We start from the raw sequence: 21,008 nt of genomic DNA, 5'->3' as shown, positions 1-21,008 counted from the left end.
ACCTAACATTCTGTTTATTTTTTCAAACAAATTTAAAGGTGTAAATCTCGGACCTCATAGAGGTTTAATTTATTAAGAAACCTGTGCATCAGGAAATTGCAAATGTCCCAATTTGATTTGATTATTTTGAGACAATTCAGACTTATTTTTAACCTCTCGAACTTCACTGACTCACCGATGGTTTGAGACTTTAATTCCTCAGTCCTGTAAACTAGGAATAACCCAGTTTGCATTGTTTTTCAGTCAATTACCGAATCTTTAGGATGGAATAAAAGCCACAGAGTTTAAGAGGTTAAAAATAACCCTAAATACACAAATGTGAATGAAGGAATGTTATACAGCAAAGAAACATGTATCAGAATAGCCTGAGCATTTGTATACAATACAATGCAAGATGCCACATCACTCATTAGCTGGTGGGGAAGGTGTTGGGAAATGTGTGCAGGAGAAAATCTAGTATAGCATGTGTGTGGACAACAGTGAAGAACATATGGGATGGAGTTCATTTAGATTATTTTAAGAAAACATTTTGAAAATAGGAGAGAGCAGTGTGAGGCGGTAATCGAGACCAAAAGAGGACCTACAAAATACTAATACCTCATGATCACTGGTTCCAAAATATTAAATTAAAAATCCAAATACAGGCAGCTAACAGTGTGTATCAGTATTCTGTTTGTTCCTCTCTGGTCGTGATCACTGGCTCAAACTTTTTTTTGTCATATTTTCATACCATTGTCATATTTTCATCTTAATGTTTTCTTAAAATGATCTAGATTAACTGCATCCCTCACTGCTGTCCACACACCTTTTGTAGTGGGCTGTTTTTTTTCTCCCCAAACATTTCACAAAACAGTCTCCCCAAGCTCTGGAATTTTGCACTGTCTTGTCCTGTTGGCATATCAAGTTTAATCAAATCAGTGTATAATTGATGCTCATCAATTCAACACAGATCAAAGCTTTACACTGCATCAGTGATCTTTAAACTCTGAGTAATCACCGAGCCAAATAGTCTTTTAGATCACAAAGGCACTACAAAATGTGACAACAAGTAATTAAGCAATTCAACTTTAAAGCATGTATCTCATGAAGAAGGCTCTCTGTTGCCAAACTTACCTCCACAGCAGATGATAGCAGCCACAAACAGGGCCAGGTCACTGTCGTCCAGTTCCAAAGCATTGAATTTCATTGCAAACTGGAACTTTGGCTCCATCATTTCGCTGAACGGCCGCCGGAGGCTCTTGAGAAACTCTCTTGTGATAAAGCCGCTGCCATAGGCAACCAGCAACCCGTCTTTATTCATGCAGGACGCCAGCATGGCAAACAGCGCCTCATACACACCATACTTCAGCAGCGTTACCTAAAGGAGGAGGATAGCTGTGTTTATGCAATGAAATAAGGCAAAGCAATACAATGATATTTTGCTTAGGATTTATAATTGAAGATAAAAATAAACCTTAATGTAAGTACTGTAGTAAAGAACCTTTTTGGCTTTCTGACACCTGGTAGTGAAGTACTGATGAAGGTTCTTGCAGAAACTGCACATATTCATTGTTGAAACACCTGTGACAAAATCTTGTCAAGTGACTCAGATTATTATGATTGCTAGGACTGACCTGGTCATTCAGGTCCAGACTGCAAAAACCTGGCACAGACTTGGCAAACTCTGTTAGCTCTGTGACTGTCTCCACAGATGTGCACTGGCAGCAGTGAAAGATCCGAACTTCCGCATCCTTGTTGAGCAGCCCTCCTGCAGTGCCGACCATCTTAGCCACCAGGGTCTGCTCAGCCAGCTGCAGAGTCTCCATGTCATGAATGACAAAAGGCTGGAGAAGCAAGAGAAACAAGAGTGAATGACAGAGAACCAAAATCATCTCTAGTTGTAATACAACTATAGCATAAATGGATGTTATTTTTGTAGTTTAGTGAAAGCCAATGGCAATTTTTTTTCTGATTAAAAAGTACTTTAACAAACAGTGCAGGTGATTCCCTCATCGATTCTTTCACATGCTGCACTAAAGCCAGGAAACCATGATTCATTTTTCTCTCTGTCATAAAACATATAGTTGGTCAGCGTTCTAGAAATACCGACAAAATCGATAATACACTCATCACATTGCCCAGCCCTGCTTTAAACTAATACCACATTCATGCTACATATAGTATAGGGGCAAAAAGTATTGTATTATGATTTATTGACTTTTAAGGGCTAACGGAACTAGTACTTTACATACAGCATTTTTTTGAAGCACTGGACAGAAAATACACAATGCTTTACCGACTTGCTTTAACTGTAGAGGACAATGTGGATAATTGCTGCCTTAGAGCTGTATTCTCGAGCCTCACATAAAAGAGGCAAAAACAATTCAAGTTCCCACAGAATTCAGCCTACCAGGCTATATGAAGCCATTTCAACTAGTTATAACAGCATTCTGTTTACAACAGTGTTGCTTCCTGCGTTTGGAGGTTAACATTTGTAAACACAAATCCAGATGAGCTCAATCATACTAAGCCATTGGATGTAAATGCAACTGTATAACGCTGCAGTCTCCAAAATGGCAACTTCTCATACAAAGTAAAAAACTTGGGAGACTGTAGGCGGCAGCAGTATGCAACAGTATAACACTGTTTTTTTTTTAATTAGTTTTATTGACCTGTTTATACAGCAGTTATCTACAAAGTCTGTGAAGGCTGTGTAAAGTAGGATTTCCTTCACAGTTGCCAGATCAGTATAAGCTGTACCTTCATCTTAAAACATCTGTGAAGTACCACCAAAGCAGTAACATCTGTGAAGGAACACCAAAACTGAAGAATCTGAATGAGATTAAAGTATTGGGAAATGTCCAACTTCCCTTACAGCAGAGAGATACGTTTGACACCCTAACATCCTTTTCTGGAGAGAGAATGAGCTCACTGTGTAAGAACATGCTAGGATGAAAGAGTCTCTTTAACCCAGCCTTGATCACACCAAACAGCTGGGTAATGTCCCGGGGACTTGAGAGTGCAGAGATCTACAGTCGAATGGAACCAACAATCATGCTAGTGTTGCAGATGCAAGTAGGGGTGGTTTTTGTGAAGTGGACCTACACTCCCTGGCCTTTATCCACACCCTGTGAATGAAGCCACTGGAATTTGGGGTTATCCATATATTCAGCCACTCCTTGTGGATGATTTATGAGCATCACATATAGTACAGTGCAAAGGACTGAAAAAAATAATATGCAAAGCTAAATATCTTTTTTTAAAGTTAAAAACACACTAACATTAGTTTATAGAATAATAAATAAACGACCCATTGTGATTTTATGTGTGAAAGTGTTTTTTCTCCTGGAGGATGGGTAGTATTTACTAAATCAGGCAAGCCGCTGATGGAAATGAACACATCCCTACAGTGGCTGAAGTTCACAGAGAAGTCAACAACCAAACCTGTGCTCCTCTAACTGTGTTCATCACTTTACTGATCACTACTTAGTTTTTTTAACAGGCAAAACACATTGATTAATATTACTATTACTCATATTTATTCGAATAGAATTAATAAAGGAATATTGAAATATATAGTATTTCAATATTTAATATAAAATGACTACATCCCACTTCAAACATGGAACACATACACAATGTAGGTTAATCTTACTGGTGTGTTTGTCTTGCCCGTTAGGATGGTCCGTGCTTTGGATTTGTTCATGCTGAAGTTTTTCAGATACGCCTCGTAGATCTGCTTGGCCAGGGTCTTTTGGTCAGCCAGTCGAGGATCCTCCACCTCTTTCTCACCGGTTAGTATCTCAGCCTTCAGCTTCAACTTCTCGGACTGGGGCATCCGGCCAAAGCGGATAGCTGTATGCAAAACGTACAATACTCGCTTAGGTTCGGTACTCATTAAGTGTGCTATAATAATCTGCATCTGTCGTTCTCATTTGAAGACCACGACTTTAACTTATGGAGAGCCAAGTGTGAGTGAACTAAGACTGACCTTAGCTTAGCTTGAAATGTGTTATTTACAATGACTGGGGATATATTTGTATTCTTGCTTAAGACTCCACGCAGATGAAACAATCATCTGACCAGACTTCAGTAGTTCTTACAGTGGATCGAAGACAAAGACAAACAGATTTACATGGCAACAAACACAATTTCACTTTGGGAACACCCTCTGCACTTTAGAGAGGCTAATCAAACTTGAGGGAAATGATTGCAAGTTCGAACAAGCTATTTGCTCATCCTGTGGACGTCTGTTGTCTTGGTAGTAGACCCTAAGGAGTTGTGCAACGCGCATTTCAAGCTGGATTCTGTCCAGATGGAGAAACTATTGCATGTTATTATCTGAAAAGGACATAATGACCCAGTATTTGAATGATGTAAGATTTCCACTTGCATTTCAGAATGACTTTACCAGTAATCAAAGGTTATTGACCGGCTCTTCCAAGCTATCAGTCGGCCGGTGTCGCTTAAGTGAACATTGACATCAGAAGCCAGAATTGCTGCAACCCATTTATTTATTTTATGATAAAGCTTTGGGATAGCACACTGGGCATGTTCTTTACTAGTGTGCACTGCATTCAAACACTCTAAACATTGGATCACTAAAAAGTGATCCAATGCTGTACTTAGACAGCAAAATCTCAAAAGCTAATCAGATTATCTCCGGACTGCCTGACGCAAAGCTCACCACACACAAATTGCAAGCCAAAAACAGTGTTACTTGCACAGTGCATATTACACTACATGCAATTCCAGTCACTTGCCTTAGCTCAATTGCTCAAAAGAAAAGCCCATTCTGATTTGAGTAACTGCATAGAGGTAAAGGTGGAATTCATTAATTAAGCATTCACACTTTACAACTAACAAGCTGCACCATTTAGCAGAGTGTGTGCATGGCTGTTGTTGCAAAAGGAGCATCAGCAGACGTGTCAGACGCAGCTCAGCATAAGCACATTTGCTAAGCTGGCTCTGAGAGGATGAGGCTTTGGCCAGTCTGGCCTAAGCACTACCACATCAACCTAATAAGCTGGAATCCAGTGCTGTAACTTTAACTACTGCTTTTTAGGACAAATAAATCAAGCCTCTTTTGCAAGTATATGAAGAAATCAGCAACACAAATGTATTCCATCTTAAAAGGTCTATGAGTAATGTGTACCATACATGCTGGGGACACTTGGATTAGTGGTTTATGTATGTGTGTTCAGTGGAGGAACAGATAAGGGTACATGCTTTGCTGGCTGAAGCACAAGGAACAGACGGAGTGACCTAATGAGAAAGTGGAGGTATAGTTTCAGTCCTGTGACCAGTGAACCTGTGCCAGACTTGTGGGTAATGTGGGAATAGCATGTCCTAAGTTATAGGGAGACCACAAAGCAAAACGTTGTGACATTCCTGTAATTAGAGATGGAAGCATGTCAAAAAACATGCCATTTTACAGATTTCTTATCACTTTTAATCTTCTTCTACTCTCCTTTCTCACAATAAGAAACACATTTATATGCATTTCTTTTGACAAATAGTGTTTTAATGTATTTTAATAAAGTATTTTAAGTTGGGCTTGTTTATTATTTTCCAATATAGCATTTTGAAATTTGTCAAATTTGTTAAACAAGGTAATGCATGATTTAGAGGGTGTTTTTAATGATTAGCCTTTAAAAAAATATTTTAAATAAGACCCAGGTAACTGTTGTCACCTCAACAGTCCATAAAACATTCCATTTTACAATTAAATCCCTATTAATTACACTCCGGTTTGTTTACTTTCACCAAAATCTTTTCTCTACTTTATGTATCGTTTACTGAGCTCATGTCACGGCTTGTCCATCTGGCAGCTTCACCTAACACATGTTTCCTGAACCCCGTCAACCTGTGTTGACACTGTTCCATGATGTCACTCAGACTACCAGCACCCTCTCCGCTATTTTTAGTGTGGAACTGCCAAAGCTTTGTACAGCCAGGGTTGAGGGTCAGCATGCCATGCTGTAAGTGTACATAAAAAAGGGATTGGTACACAAAAAGCATTTCAGGTCATGGACTTCGAGCCTGACATGATTCAAGGCATGCGTCCTCTGACTGCTGAGCATGTGAGCCCAGAGATCTGTGTACAGCTGCGGGCTTGAAGCATTGTATGGAAACTGACCTATGACTGCTGGGTCACTATGCAGGATCACTCCTTGAATAACAAACACTGGTAACTGTCATGTTCCTTGTGCTTTGACCTTCTGATTGATGATTACCTCATATAACTTGTTAGATGCTGTAATAAGGCACAATAACTAAGAGAGAGTCAGCTAAAAAGCTAATGAGTGATTTTCAGAAGCGGTGCACACTTGTCTTGTCTTGGGTACACTATCGTGCTTACACAGCAAGGCTGAGATAACCGGAATGTTTACATTGTTTCTGAGAAAACAGGAGACTGGTAATGGTAATTTGATGTCAGGGCAGCAAGCGGGCCAAGGAAATGTCACCTTACTTACAGTAGTAGGTCTGAATAAAACATGAACAGTAGCCTATACCCACATTCATCTGTTTTAATCAGGAAATCCAAAACTGACAGAGTACTGGTTGTGACAGCCAGTGGTCCACATGGTACACAGGCATGAAACAATGACTTCCTGTCTAGGCTGTCATGTCTCACTTATATATCCAAAGAAATTATATTCGTAATAGATCACTAAGCAGCAACAGGATCTACAAACCAGCAGGACACAATTACCAGCATGCAAATGTGCATGTGTGTAGGCGTGTGTGTTGATGCCATAACACTCACCATTGTGGGACATGCCCACAGATAGGCACTTTTGAAAGCGGCAGTATTGGCACTTGTTCCGGTTCTTCTTTTGGATTTTGCAGTGGCGTTCACACTTGTCATATTCTAGCTTGAGGCGGATGGTCCTCCTGAAGAAGCCCTACAAGAGGCAGAAGCGGGAGTTCATGAGTTCACTGAGTTTAACCCCCCCCCCCGACAAAACACAGGACACCTCATTCCATGACTGAATAATTGTACTTTGCTTGAGGGTAACATACTTCTTGTGCCAGAAAACACCTTTACATTTAAGTCACATATTTACTAAGTATTTATGTGATTCCCATACCTCTATAAAATAATCACCAGATTGTTGTATTTTTAGACTAAAATATGGGATTAAGAAGAAACTTTGTTTCTTGGTCCAGTTTTTGTGCAGTATGTGTATATGAATATATTTTCATGTTAAATAACTGTGATATGTTGTAACAGGTACAAAATAAAAAGTCAAGCAAGAAACTCTTAGCAAGAACTATTATTGCAGACACAATGAAATCTAGCAAACATATCTGTCACAAAGAGACACAAACACTAAGGTCAAACTACAAACTAACAATGACTAAACTTTCAGCTGCTGAGTGGATAAACTGGTCTTTTTAGACAAAATAATAAAATGCTTCTAATGTAACTGAATAACTAATAATTATGTTTGTAAATAATTTAAGTAACCATATGTTTAACCGATTTATATATGTGCATGCATACATACAAACATATATTTATATACTATACATATATGTAGCAGCATTTAAGTACAACATTATTTTTGACAAAATGTGTATTGGGCAGTTTATATTGTATTAGAATATCATTATGAATGGATCAATAGAAATGCTACAAAATAACCAATTCCAAAACGTCAATTTTTCAGGAGAGAGAAAAAAAACTTCTTGACTTTCAATGCAAGTCAATGTGAAAAGATTTTATTCCAAGTAATTTTAGAGCATATTGGTCCATTCCTCATGACATTTTGATAAAATATAAACTGCCATTTCCACATTATGTCAAAAAGTCAAAGATATCAAAAATGGAGATACAAGTTTTTTTGACAGCCACTATAAACACATACACTGGATATAAATATATATTCTTGCCTCAGGTTAAAAAAAAAGAACACTAGAAAAGGGAACAGTTTTTTTGGGTTTTTTTTTTGGGGGGAAATAAACTGCAGATATTCAACTTATAGATTTGAGCCTTCAGGATTAGACAGTACTGGAGAAAAATCAGGATTAGACAGTACCAGAGGTGCAATGATGAAATTGTATTTGCATATAGTATTCACAACTCAGACAAGTGCAAGTCATCAGACCATGCAATCATAAATATGTACCGAACCTGAAATCACTTAACTTGCACAATCTGGATAAACAGTACAGTCAATCGGCAATGAGCAGTGCCAGCAGTGTGGACACTCAAAAGGGAGGCTGGCAGGGAGATGAGGGGCCATTAAACAGGAATTGCTTCATTTCTATTTAGCCATTCTGTCCCGAGACTCTTCCACAAAGTTACGAAAGGCAGATTATGGTGAGGGCAGGAGCTCCACGGGGGACAACAGGAGGAGTGGGAGGGGGTGGGTTGATTTGAGGACAGAGAGGTTGGGGGCGTGAGTCCTGCAGAGAGACAGCATGCCGCTGGTCACGAATATAGCCACGTGGCTGGAAAGGCCTAATCATGGGCCTTGGGCATGACTGTCCAGCTGAGAGCAGTGAGGGATAGAGTATGTAAGGCTGGTGTCTGATGGAGTACGTATGTCAAAGTGTGTGTGTTAAACAGCGCCTGAACAGCATGGGTCTCTGTCGGCTCTATGAGAGGCCGTTATTTGAGCTCTGCTTAAATAACGTCTCCATACTAAAGCAATAAGCCCCAACAGGCAGTGCGTTAAAGTGATTTGGCATGGTTAAAGGCTGTCTTTAGGTGAACAGCATATGCTTCTTCCATGAACTTCATATCTGTTGATATTGAGTGTTGAGTTTCAAACATGGTTTGTGGATCAGGTTTCCATATTAGTGTACTATAGTGGGAGGTCAAGCGTTTTTTTTTTTGTTTCTCATTTTGGATGATTTAATCATACTCTTCCCCCTTGTCATTACAGCACTGATAATACCGACAGTGAATTCTACTTTTAAGAGCAGCAGCATTACATAGCATTGCATACCTCCATGTTAATGTTTGTGTTCTTGGACATTGGAGGCACATGAGTTGGAGGTCATTGGTTGTGTCCACAGCTGTGACCGCCATTGCTTTGTTCCAGTGACTTGGCTCAGAAACAGAACCTGTGCAAGGACCAGAATGAAGTATGTCTGCTGCCCGTGTTTCTGCACGAGCTGGGCTCTGTTCTGACAAGCCTCAAGCACAACTGACCTCAGTGCCAATCAGCCCCTGTTAAATGTTAACAGGCAGTTCAGCTTCTAGGTAAGTTTGAGTTTGGGACAGGTACTGCTAGATGCTTTAATTATGGTTTTCAAAGCACTGTGCCAATCGATTTTTACCCCTTGATTCTGCCAATCCTACAACCAGTTTAGACAGAATTGCATGAATCCAGCCATAGCAGATTTCTGAACTACAGCTGTTCATGCATCTCAATGTAGCCCAATTCAAATGCAAGGATCCACCTTTGTGATAAAGGTTTACTGCTATACTGTCAGAAAAAAAGGTACTGTGCAGGTCCATTTTTACAAACAATGTGAAAGTACCCTCAAAAGTTATAACACGGTCCCTATATTTGAACTGTGGAAATCTGTGATGTACCCTGTACATTTTCACATGAAGGTTTTTAAACAGAAACAAGCAACTTTCAAACAAGAAAGGACAATTATTGAAACTGTCCCACCCCATTAACAGTGTTTGTATCCACAACAGTCCAGTTTAGCACCTTTTTCCAGAGCATGTACTACACTGATACAGTGAGGGAGCCTATCTCTTTTGACCGGGCTGCTGTAGAACACTGACTAGTCCATCACTGTATAGAATTGAAATATGTCTTACACAGATTTCTTTATTATTGGGTTTATTATCCTATGTATTATGTCAGAATGGAGCAGCCTAACTGTTTTATATGCATACTGGGTTAACCTGTAACATAAAAACTTATGCACATTTATTTAAATTGGATTTAACCCATTTGAATGACATTAACTGCCTTGACCTTCACCAATCATGCTTCTCTTTGCAAGTAGCAACAATACAGAATAGGATTCTGGGAGCAGATTTAGGTAATGAATTGTTTGTATTATTTGGCGGTGGGGTGTGTACATTCCGCAGCCCATGCAAGTAGGAGTTTAGGAAGATGATCTGAGGAGTTTAGGACAGTGTTGTTTAAATCGTATAAAAATCATTTGGATCTTAAATCTTCATCTATAAAGTGTTGAAATGATAAAAAACAGTAACCACACAGAGTCAACAGTCGAGCTTTCTGCATATGATATATAGGCAGCAACAGCAGAAGGGAGGAGAAAGAGAAGAAGTCTTCACTTAACCTTACAGTAAAACATGATCTGCTTTGACACAATACTGCCTGTGAGAGCGCTACCCCACTCCATATGGAGGCTAAATCAGGCCTGGGGCCATATGCAGGACAGGGGTAAAATCCACACTCAGCAAAAAAAACCCACTAATGACATGATCTGCTGATTTGCAAGTTAAGCATGGTTTACTTAACATTTAAGAGATAACCCCAAAGCTTCAGTTTAGCCATGGGTTTGTGGGATTGTGCATTTAATCAGAGTGATAAATTCAATTTAGGAAAGGTAAGGTTAATACAGCTAGCTCTCTTTTTCTTTCTTATTTTATAGTTTTATTGTTTTTTATCATCTCATATTTCTTTAAGATCGGCTGAAACGTGACCTGAGCATTTTCATAACAAATAACCTTTCAAATTGTGCAATACAAGCCATAATCTTTGAGCCAAAATAATACCAAAATAATGAGAATCATCAGTCACCTTAATGAAGGCTAAATATAATAAAGGCTAAATATAACTGTAGGGGGAAAAAATTAATGATCATCACAAGAATATGGGTTGTTGCACATCAAGTCACATCTTGCTTGAGTGGAAAGGAAAGTTCACCTTGCAGCCCTCACAGGCGTGGACTCCATAGTGATATCCTGAGGCTCGATCTGCACACACACGGCACTCCAGATTCAGAGAGGCCGAGGTGAACTCCTCCTGACCTGCGGAGGCCCCACACACACCTGAGGATGGACTTGAGGCTGGGGTCAGGGCATCTACACACACACACACACACACACACACACACACACACACACACACAAACAAATAAAGCAAATATGTTTTGATAAACAGGCACTTCAACTGTGGCAAAACAAAAGCAAACATCGGTCTAGGAACAGTATAAAATGTAAAGGTTACATTAATGTAATAATTGAATATTAACATACAGACCCAGAGTGAGATCTATAAACAAAATAGTCCTTTTGCTGATTCACACTCACAGCTATGATTATTAGTAATTGTGTTGTTCTCAAGTTATAGAGTTTTAGAAAGAAAAAATAAACTTTCTTTTTAAGTGCATCAGAAAATTAATAAACATTCTTCAAACACCTACAATCCTTTCACACGAGTCTGCAAAGTCTGACCAGAAATTAGTGTGAGATCCCACACTTTTGGTCATTTACATCTTTGAGTAGTGTAAAAGAAGAGTTAACTGGTTTCCCAAAACTATGGTAATGCACTGTACATGTATATTTATCTACTGCAGCTGATAGTGTTTCCATGTAGGCTGTTTTCCCTCACATAACCTGTCTGACCAGCATATGGAGAGCAAGAACCCATTGTGTGTGTGTTTATAAGGCAACAAATCATCAGTAAAAGTTAGAAGAAAAAAGTCTACAGCAGACAGCTGCAAAAATCAATTATTATTACTGTAATTAGAATAATTACATAATATTATGTTTTACTATTGTAATTTTTATGTTGACATTCTCCTTTATCCACTCTGACATGTCTGCTGTCTATCAGAATGCCCTGGCACCTAACACCCCCTGTTACTCTCGTAAATGTTTGCATTTCACTGTGATTCAATAGTTTTTTGCTTCTTGCGCAACCTTTGTATTTACTGTATGATAAAACACCACGTGACACTCCTTATCAGTTGTAGCTGGTTCTGTAAATGTAGAAGAATTCTTGTAATTTCTAGGATAAAAAAGAATTAATAAAACACACATAGATGAACTATACAATCTCCTTGAATCAGGTGAGAGTTTTATTTAATGTTAGGTAGATTTAACAGGCAAAAAAACTGCTGAGACAAATTGTTTTAACTTAAAACAACTGCAAGACTGCAAGAGGTTTTATCATCTGAATACATTCAGTAGATAAAGTGGCTTATTCACAGCATAAATAAATATTTATAGTCTTCTAAATTGAGTTGTTTCTCACTTTATTTGGAGGGTCCAAGTTTATTAACTCCTAGGAATTAACTGTTCGTGTAACAGGCTGATATATGACATGTTCAGGAGTCTGGGTTGAGTTTAAGGATAGAGCTAGGATTAGGTTTGGGCTTGAGGTTAAGGTTAAAGCCAGGGTTAAGATTAGGGTTTGGGTTCAGGGTTACAGTTAGGGTCAGGTTTAGTGTTACTGTTAAAATGACAGTACATCGGTACAACAGTAGATCTACTGAATGTATGTTATGTAAATGGTGTCAAATTGTCTATGCGCACTTACCAAGCACAGTGGAGCTCTCTGAGCTGGAGCACATGCCAGACGACCGGTACTCAGGTACATCCAGGCTGCTGAGTGCTTCTTCGTCAATGGACTGCGAGATGTCTTGCAGATCCCCCACGCCGCCCATGAAGTCCCTGCAGAGCGGGCTGTCCAGCACCGGATCCTCCAGAGGGGACGGAGGGCTGTACGTGCTCTCCATGTCGACCATGATGATGGTGGACAGGACCCGAGACCAACATGTGCATCAGACTGAACAGAGAGAGGCAGCAAGAGACATCCCATTAGATGTTGGCCTTCATCATGAAACTGAGCAACTTCCACAACTACTACAATTGTAAACTGACACTTATAAATGCCCACAGGGACATTTTTAGAGTTGTCTTCATACATGAATCAAACCAGGCTTATCTATTCACTCGTCCTAACGACTCAGCAAGTTCTTGATAAACTGAAGCAGCAGTCATTAATCATAGTAATGTTCTGAGCTGGTGACCAGTGTTTTAGCCTGTTAAGAGTGTTGAGTTTTATTCTTGCACTCCCGCTCTTATCGGTTTCAAACATGGATGGGATCACTCAAAAATAACCTTATCTAAGTGTCTGTGTTGTGTCTGCCTGATAGAAGGGTCAAGCACACAAGGCAAATGAGGCCAACAGAGCTATCAATAGTTAATTTGCACTTAAAGGAGAGGTTTGTAGACCCTGACATGAGAAATCTAGCCTAGGACGGTGCCTTTAAGTGTAGGCTAGATTTACATCTGGCATGCAGTCTATTTATAATGAGCATATGCACACCAGACACGTCTTAAAGTGTTACGCTGACGGAGAGTGCCAACAAAACATCATAAATAGTTCACCAGCAGAGCAGTAGGTCACACGAGAACGGCATGAGTTCAGCATATGCATCATGTTCTTACAGAGGCTTTGTATGCCGGGGGAGAGTTTTACGGCTCGAGTGCACAAAAGGAGGGACAGGGAAATTTAGTGTGAAAGAAGCGTGCACGGCCAAATAAACTAACTGCAGCAAACTACTATTCTTTTTTGCTACTTCTAGAAAGAGAAAGAGAGAGAAAGAGAACACAAACGAGAGGCAAGGCGAGGCGGCATACAGAGTAAAAGAAAGTGCAGAAAGAGTTTCAGAATGAGAAGGACAATGAAAGCTTGGAGACGCGAGAGGAGGGGATTCAGGGTCGCCAGCAAAGACAACAGAGCTTTGTTTGTCCCAGGGTCAAAGTGACTCAGTAGGACACAACTCTCTGAGCCAGGCCTAGACAATGTCATCAACTCAGTCCGCAAGGGCACAGACTGAGAGGAAGAAGTGAAGGGAGCCATACCAAAAACATTACTATACTAAAAGTAATACACTGAAAATATAAACTACATATTTATTTATATACTTTTTCAATATTCTCCGGAAGTTGTAATATGCATATCTACATAAATTATTTGTATTTTACACGGTTATGCTATTACGCATGTTTATGCTATTACGAAAATTTAGTTTAAAAATTAGCAGATATAGTGACTTGCCTAAAGAGGTTTTCCAGAGACTTGCACAACCCACTCGCACCTGTGCCATGAACAACAACACTAAATGCCTCCTCGGCAAACTCCTTTCCTATAGGATAAGAGGAAATATTTGCCACATTTAACCTGAGGTTATTTTTACAGCTTGTTTTACAGAAGGTAAAAGGCACCGGCATCTATACTGACTAATATTTTTTAACTTTCACTACTCAAAGTTGAATAAAACTTGTAAATTATAATAAATAAATTCAACTTGAAATTGAAAATGGAATCGAGAATCAAGTATGGTACCAAGTATTTTTGTGGCCTTACAACTATGAAAGTAAGAAAAAAAATCCCCTAAACTCCACTACCTAAAACCACTTACACTTTCTGTACGCTTAACCTCTTAAACCCCTTGGAAACCACCAGTGGTTCCTGGCACCCCCACCCCAACCCCCTCCAACTGCTATAACTTAGGAACAACTCAGCCAGTTTTAATTGCTTTGCATGTAGTTGCTGATTTGTTATCCATGTAATAAAAGTCACTGAGCATAAGAGGTTAAGCTCGTCTTCCAAAAAACTTGGCTTGTTCGTAGTTATTCAGAATTTTACCAGATTCTGTAGTCTTGCATTTGGTTACTGGGCATAAACTAAAAAAATAAAGCAGCATGAATGAATTCTGAAATATTATAATGTGCTAAAAAGTATATATTATATATTTTTATAATAATTAATTTATAATTAATAAATAAGAAGTATCATAGCACAGAAACCCCAACACAAACTTTTGCTACACCCCTGCAAGATGCCGACATTCAAAGAAAATGTCCAAAAGTATCAGACACCCCTTCAAAAGATTTAATTCAGTTCCTTTAAAATGCATCCTTTGCATCGAGTAGTGCAAGGCTGTAGAGTAGTCCTGACAAAGGCAATCAAATGTGTTTACAATGTTCCAATGTAAAACCTTCCAAGAAGAGTTGGACAAGACTAATCTAGAAATGCTGCACTGGGACATAACGTTTTCTTTCTTTCTAGAAATTCATGAAGGCAGTTTAAATGCATTTTTTCTAGTTTGACTCTCAAAGACTTAACAGACAGCTTATTAACTTGTTGAACCCACTTTCTGCCTGGCTTTGGTACCTCAGACTGTCTTAATATGAATACACTGTAAACTGGCGTGACAAAATGAGATAAAACAGACATAGAGGGAAGCAAAGCACAATCCAAACAAAGCTACCCCGCTACTAACTGAAGAATGAGGAATCAAATCTCTCTGTATAAATGTAGCCTTTTGTCTATTAAACTACTTTATTGTTTTTTTTTTGTTTTTTTTTTTAACATATTCAGACTACAGTATGATTCAGGAGCTTGCGTCAAAACTCACACTTCACCCACTGTTTGAGGTCCGATGTTAACCCCTGGTTACATAAGTAAGACATAGTATTTCATCTAGACGCATTCTGATCTGTAATACATCAAGTGTGAGTGCAATTATCTTTACTGGACTTTAGACCCGGCTCGGGTTTTGCTGATAGCATATCTATCTGCATTAAGGGAATCTATCCACCCAAACTTAAAATCGAATTAGTTTCGTTTATAAAGAGAGTACATATCTATGTAATAATAGTGATAATACCTGCCAGTTTAACACCCTCTAAAATATCACTTTTTATGTTTCTAGGTGAACCTTCCAGAAACAGCTATAAATCTTAACCTCAAACTTCAGAGGTGACCATTCGCTCACCTCTGCTAACAGGTGACGGGTACAGTAAATGAGTAATCACTATATTTAAACATTAGCTTTGCTTTGTAAATGATTTAAATATTCCTCAACGTCACAGTCAAATCTGACGCTGGGAGGGTTTTTCCAATTGCTCCCCACACACATCCTCATCAAATACAACACCTTCCTAATCACACTATCTGCCTGACACTGGCCTTATTTGTCTTCTGAAGATAACTGTAAACCTTCCATTAATGACTAACTCAGTGTCCCGATGAATCAATCAACTTAAAACAAGCATCAAATCCCTCTGTCTGATCAACATCTAATTCTGTTTCCTCTTAAGGGATGGGGTTTATTTCCAAATCAATAGAATGCAAAACAGGCAGGCAATCGTTTCTTGCTGGAAGCGAAGCGATTTTCATTCACAAGCCGTCAGTTCGTCAGTTCGTCTTTCCTCTACAAATCTTGTAAACTAGGAATAGTGGCCACAATTCCAGAACGTCCTGTAGATTGGAATTTCTGCCACTGCTGGTAGACCTATATGACCATACACTTCCATAAATGTGTAAATTCAGCTACTTCCTTCACAATGGCCTATGGCACGCCTGAATACAATCACTCCTTTCTGCCAATTATTAACATCTGATTTGCGACCCATTTTCCACATATCCAACAAGAAATTCACTGAACTGCACCACCTCTTCTCAATCTATGTTTCCCGTCACACACTGCAGGTATTTATAACCCCATCATCCTTGTGCAACGTTATCTGGAGGGGCCTGAAGTTACTACCACCTTAAACATGAAAGATGACAATTTATTTGTCTGGGGAGCTTCTTTGATACATATGCATATGTTTTTAACTAACTTTTTACTAAATTAACAGTTTTTATATGTTTTTAACTAACTTTTTACTAAATTAGTGTAATAAATAAAGAAGCATTTTTTAAACATAATATATAAATAATAGTAACAGTATATAATAAATGAAATAAATGTGAATTGATTACATACATTAGAAAATAAAATCAGATATGTTTTCTGAATACTAGTGGATCACACATGCACTGCATGAATCATAAAAAATAAATACATACAAAAGTTCAAAATTACAATTTTACAATCAAACAGTACCCTACAATATTAAAGTCATATTTGCAAAATGTTATTTATTTCCTTTTTGAAATACTGGGTGAGAAGTGGTCAAATAAACACACCAGTTCTAATGGTCCTTTAAAATAAGCTTTAAAAGGTTCAAGTGACCACTCAATCAAGCAATCTTTTCCAGCACACTGGGTCATATGATTGGAGAGTGGTGGACAGCATTTAGGGAACTGCTTTGTCACAAAGGAAAGATTTAGTATTTTAAAAGACAGAAGTCCCCATGACCTGTCCTTAATAAAGTCATTAATAGTGGCTTCAGCTTTCATTCACCATCCTGTAAATGTGTGAGATGTGTAACATGATACTACACTGCTGAATTACACTGCTGCAGACTGCCATTGGTACATACTGTGATTTGTACATGTTGAGGCCGGGTTGCGATATGACTTGCAACATAAAGAAAACAAATGAGCACTCAATATGACATTAAAAAAGTGGGAGTGCCTGGTTTTGACAAAAATAAGTATGCACATCTGTTAGACCATATGAATGTCATAATCTCGGAACAGGGGGCCATGGTGTGCAGTGATCTGTCAGAGTGCTTACTTGTGCACTGCGATGGCAGCAGCTATTGCAATGATGATTAACAAACAATACACAGCAGAAAAACTAAGCAAACTAGAGCAAACTAAACAGACCAGTCACACATGGTATGATGCAAGCGTGCGAGCAGAAACCTGGACGGAATAAACCTGGCCACCTTGTTGAGTGTGACATTCTTCATGCCCGACACCTAGAGACTTCCTGTGCTGACAGCACAATAGCACTAAACTCAAGTAACACACACGTTGTATGTAGTCACTAGGACCGGACAGCTGCTCCTCTGCAACCTCAGCCAAGAGGCTAGATTTTGGCACGTTTCACATGTGCTATTGGTCCGTGAGTACAGAGAACATTCAGTAGCTGCAGGTTTGCGGCCTGTGAAAAGCTTTTTCCAGTTCTGTCAGTCAGCCACTAAGAGAGTAAAAGCTGCAGAATGAAGGAAACGTGTGAAATGTGGGAAAACATTAGAATTGTACAAAAAGCATGAAGGTTGGTGTGGTGCAACAGATAACACCGCTACCTGCCAGTGGGCTACCACACCACATGGGAGACTGGTGACCTTGTAAGTCAGCTAACTGCCATAAATGTTGATGGTACATATTGATAACAGTGCATATATCAAGAAATAAGAGGTAACAGGACTACACAAAATTGATTCTTTGGAGCTTACCCACTTACAGGCCTACAGAACCATCAGCTCAATGGTTCTCAATTGGAACCACTTTTTTCCACAAGTAAAAGGTTCTTTAATGAACCTTAGGTTACTCCTAGGAACCATTTCTAAAATCTTTACTTTTTAGAATGTATTCACTTTTTCAGATCAGCAGTAAGAAAAGGCACAGCAAAGAGGAGGTTATGAGAATGTCTGCATAAATTGTCCTTTCCTTGAAGGACATCTGCACCGTTTCACACCCTCCAAACTCTTTTTTTTTGAAAGCTTGTTCGTCACTAGACTAAAGTTATCTGGAAAAACCATAGCAAACAAACCAGAAAAGCTTTTCTTCCAGCCGGATTAGCCTGGCGAGGGCACGTACAAAAACAAAACAAAAACCTTCCAAAACAGAGGTCGTGTTCTCTCATGTGATTCCATTCGTATTTGCCTGGTTCTGCGCTGAAAAGCACTACAAGGGCAAAGTGTGGTGGCAAAGGCTGTTGACTGCAAGACAGCTGTGAGGGTCCTGTTACATTTTCCAATGCGCTGCTCAACAAGATCGCCATGTTTTGGGGGAGGGGGTGTCATCCAGCCAGTGTTGTGGACATCACTACTGCGCTTTGAAATTCCTATTCTATGGTATGTGGGGAAAATCATACAGTCTTTCATACAGACTGAGAGTAAATATATCTTAGAATGTCAGAAAGTAAGCATGTGAATACACAAAATACTATAAATACGCTCGGGTCTCCATTGTGGTATCCAATTCTGGAACATGGCTGTGATTGTTAACACTGGAAACAGATAAAACAGTCATCTGATGAATGAATCTGCACACCACTTGAACATTCTCTGCTTGCTCACATGTGACGTGCAGAGTATGCAAGGGAACACTGCCCATTAAAAGCAGTCCAGGAGGGCTCCAGTTTAATGTGCGCCACCTTCTTTCACACAACACGTTGTGTTGGAGTATCAAGAACATGGGAGCATGCAGAAAATTAACTGGAATTGCAGATCACAGCTCTGAAGACCAACCAAACAGAGCAACAGGGCTTTGCAATATGATGATACTATTCAATATTGTGATAGTGTTACATCACTACATCCTTTCTTCATGCCTGACACCTAGAGACTTCCTGTGCTGACAGCACAATAGCACTAAACTCAAGTAACACACACGTTGTATGTAGTCACTAGGACCGGACAGCTGCTCCTCTGCAACCTCAGCCAAGAGGCTAGATTTTGGCACGTTTCACATGTGCCAAAATATATATATATAGAGAGAGAGAGAGAGAGAGAGAGCTAGATAGATAGATAGCTAGAGATATTATATTTATGCTATACATTCCACTTTTCAGAAGCTTTTAGGCCCACCATCCTATTATTACATTTCAACCCATCATCAAACAGTATTTAGTGGCATTTGATATATATATTGGAGTAGATAAACATGACCCCATTGGCACCGTGCCTTGTCAGGAGTGGGCTAGAGGGGTATAACAACCCCCCCCCCCCCCAACCTTCATTGAGCTGTGGAGCAGTGGGACTGTGTTCTCTGGAATGATGGATGGAGCTCCATCCAACACTTTTGGGATGAGTTGGGGAGTTGGGGGTGAGGCGGGGTGGTGACCATCCAACATCTTGACCTCACTAACACTCTTGTTGTTGAATACAATCAAATCCTCACAGCAATGTTCCACAGTCTAGTAGAAAGCTTACCCTGAACCGTAGAGACAGTTACTCCAACAAAAGCAGTATATGAACCTTGATTCCAGAAGAAACAATGTGTGTGTAATGTAAAAACTTAACTTCGGAGACACAAGGTTTTTCCATGTATATACAATGATCAACCATAACATTAAAATCATCTGCCTAATATTGTGTAAGTCTCTTTTATGGCAATAAAAACAGCTCTGACCTGGCGAGACATGAACTCCACAAAACCTCTGAAGGCCTCCTGTGGTATCTGGCACTAAGACGTTAGCAGCAGATCCTTTTAGTCCTGTAATTTGTGACCATGGATCGCATCAATGAGCTTTAGGTGCTCATGGCCCAGTCACTGGGTAACTGGCTGCCCCATCTTTCATCATTTTTGATAGGTACTGATCATTGCATACCGAGAACACGCCACAAGACCTGGCTCATGGTTTGGAGATGTTTTGACCCAGTCGTCTAGCCATCACAATTAGGCCCAAATCTCACCCTTTGAGAGGTTTCATGGTATCCTAATAATCAATGTTTTTAATAATCAATGTTTATCCTAAACTAACATAAAAGGACATCTTTTTAAAAAGTAAAATGTTGTATTTACCACAGATAATACAATAATTTAAATTATTACCAACCGCAACATGTGACAATTTTTTCAGAACATCTCTTAAGAAACCGATGAGACCTCATTTTGAACTCTGCACATTCTGTCATTATACCACGATGCTTGACCGACAACTGCTGTCAGTTTTAAACAGCAGCTCACAGCCTTCCCAGAGCTGCTTAGGACCAGTCAGTCTCTGACACAGTCACTTAGAGTGATGTGTAATGTCTAAGACTGTAAAACCTGATTAGCTGAGTTTACTCAAATGATTTGCAGCAAGTTCGCAGACTCAATCTGTTGCTTAACTTAATATACTTCGCTAGGTCAAACACACTAATTCACATCCAACTGAGCTAAGTCTCTCAGTTGGATTTCAGACAGTTTGTTATAAGAACAGGAATACTAAATTTGCTTTTTGTGGTTAAACATGAGAGTTTCTTAGACACGAGACGGCAAGATCCCAAAGGCATCTAAATCAAAGTAGCAAGCAGCATTCAAACTGCAGTTGAGGTGAATATGACTACTTTCTAATTACCTGTACATTCAAAACAATGTACAAACAGTGTACCAATACGCACAGGACACACACTCATATACCTAACTCTATCCAAGGGGGGAATATGGGAGCAAACGTTG

The 21,008-nt window shown here is 39.3% G+C and overlaps 1 protein-coding gene across 3 annotated transcripts in view; it reads right to left on the bottom strand.

Moving 5' to 3' along the window:
* The window catches only part of pparab (peroxisome proliferator-activated receptor alpha b), a 29,392-nt gene that overhangs the window by 3,745 nt on the left and 4,639 nt on the right, over positions 1–21,008 (bottom strand). Inside the window, exons 2-8 of one of the 3 annotated variants that reach the window (XR_011978958.1) lie at positions 12,468–12,716; positions 10,851–11,008; positions 6,749–6,887; positions 3,635–3,834; positions 1,614–1,823; positions 1,114–1,357; positions 176–256 (exon numbers count right to left, since the gene is read on the bottom strand). Coding sequence is in view for 2 of the 3 variants with exons in the window: in XM_072672256.1 (XP_072528357.1) it covers positions 788–888; positions 1,114–1,357; positions 1,614–1,823; positions 3,635–3,834; positions 6,749–6,887; positions 10,851–11,008; positions 12,468–12,675 (1,260 nt within the window). In the remaining variant the exon portion in view is untranslated. The other 2 variants (XM_072672256.1, XM_072672255.1) reach the window with 2 other exon arrangements.

The sequence above is a fragment of the Salminus brasiliensis genome, chromosome 2 (assembly GCF_030463535.1).
Source record: "Salminus brasiliensis chromosome 2, fSalBra1.hap2, whole genome shotgun sequence".
Lineage (NCBI taxonomy): Eukaryota > Metazoa > Chordata > Actinopteri > Characiformes > Bryconidae > Salminus > Salminus brasiliensis.
The sequence above is the reverse complement of the archived record's forward strand: the minus strand, read 5'-3'. Positions and strand labels throughout refer to the sequence as shown.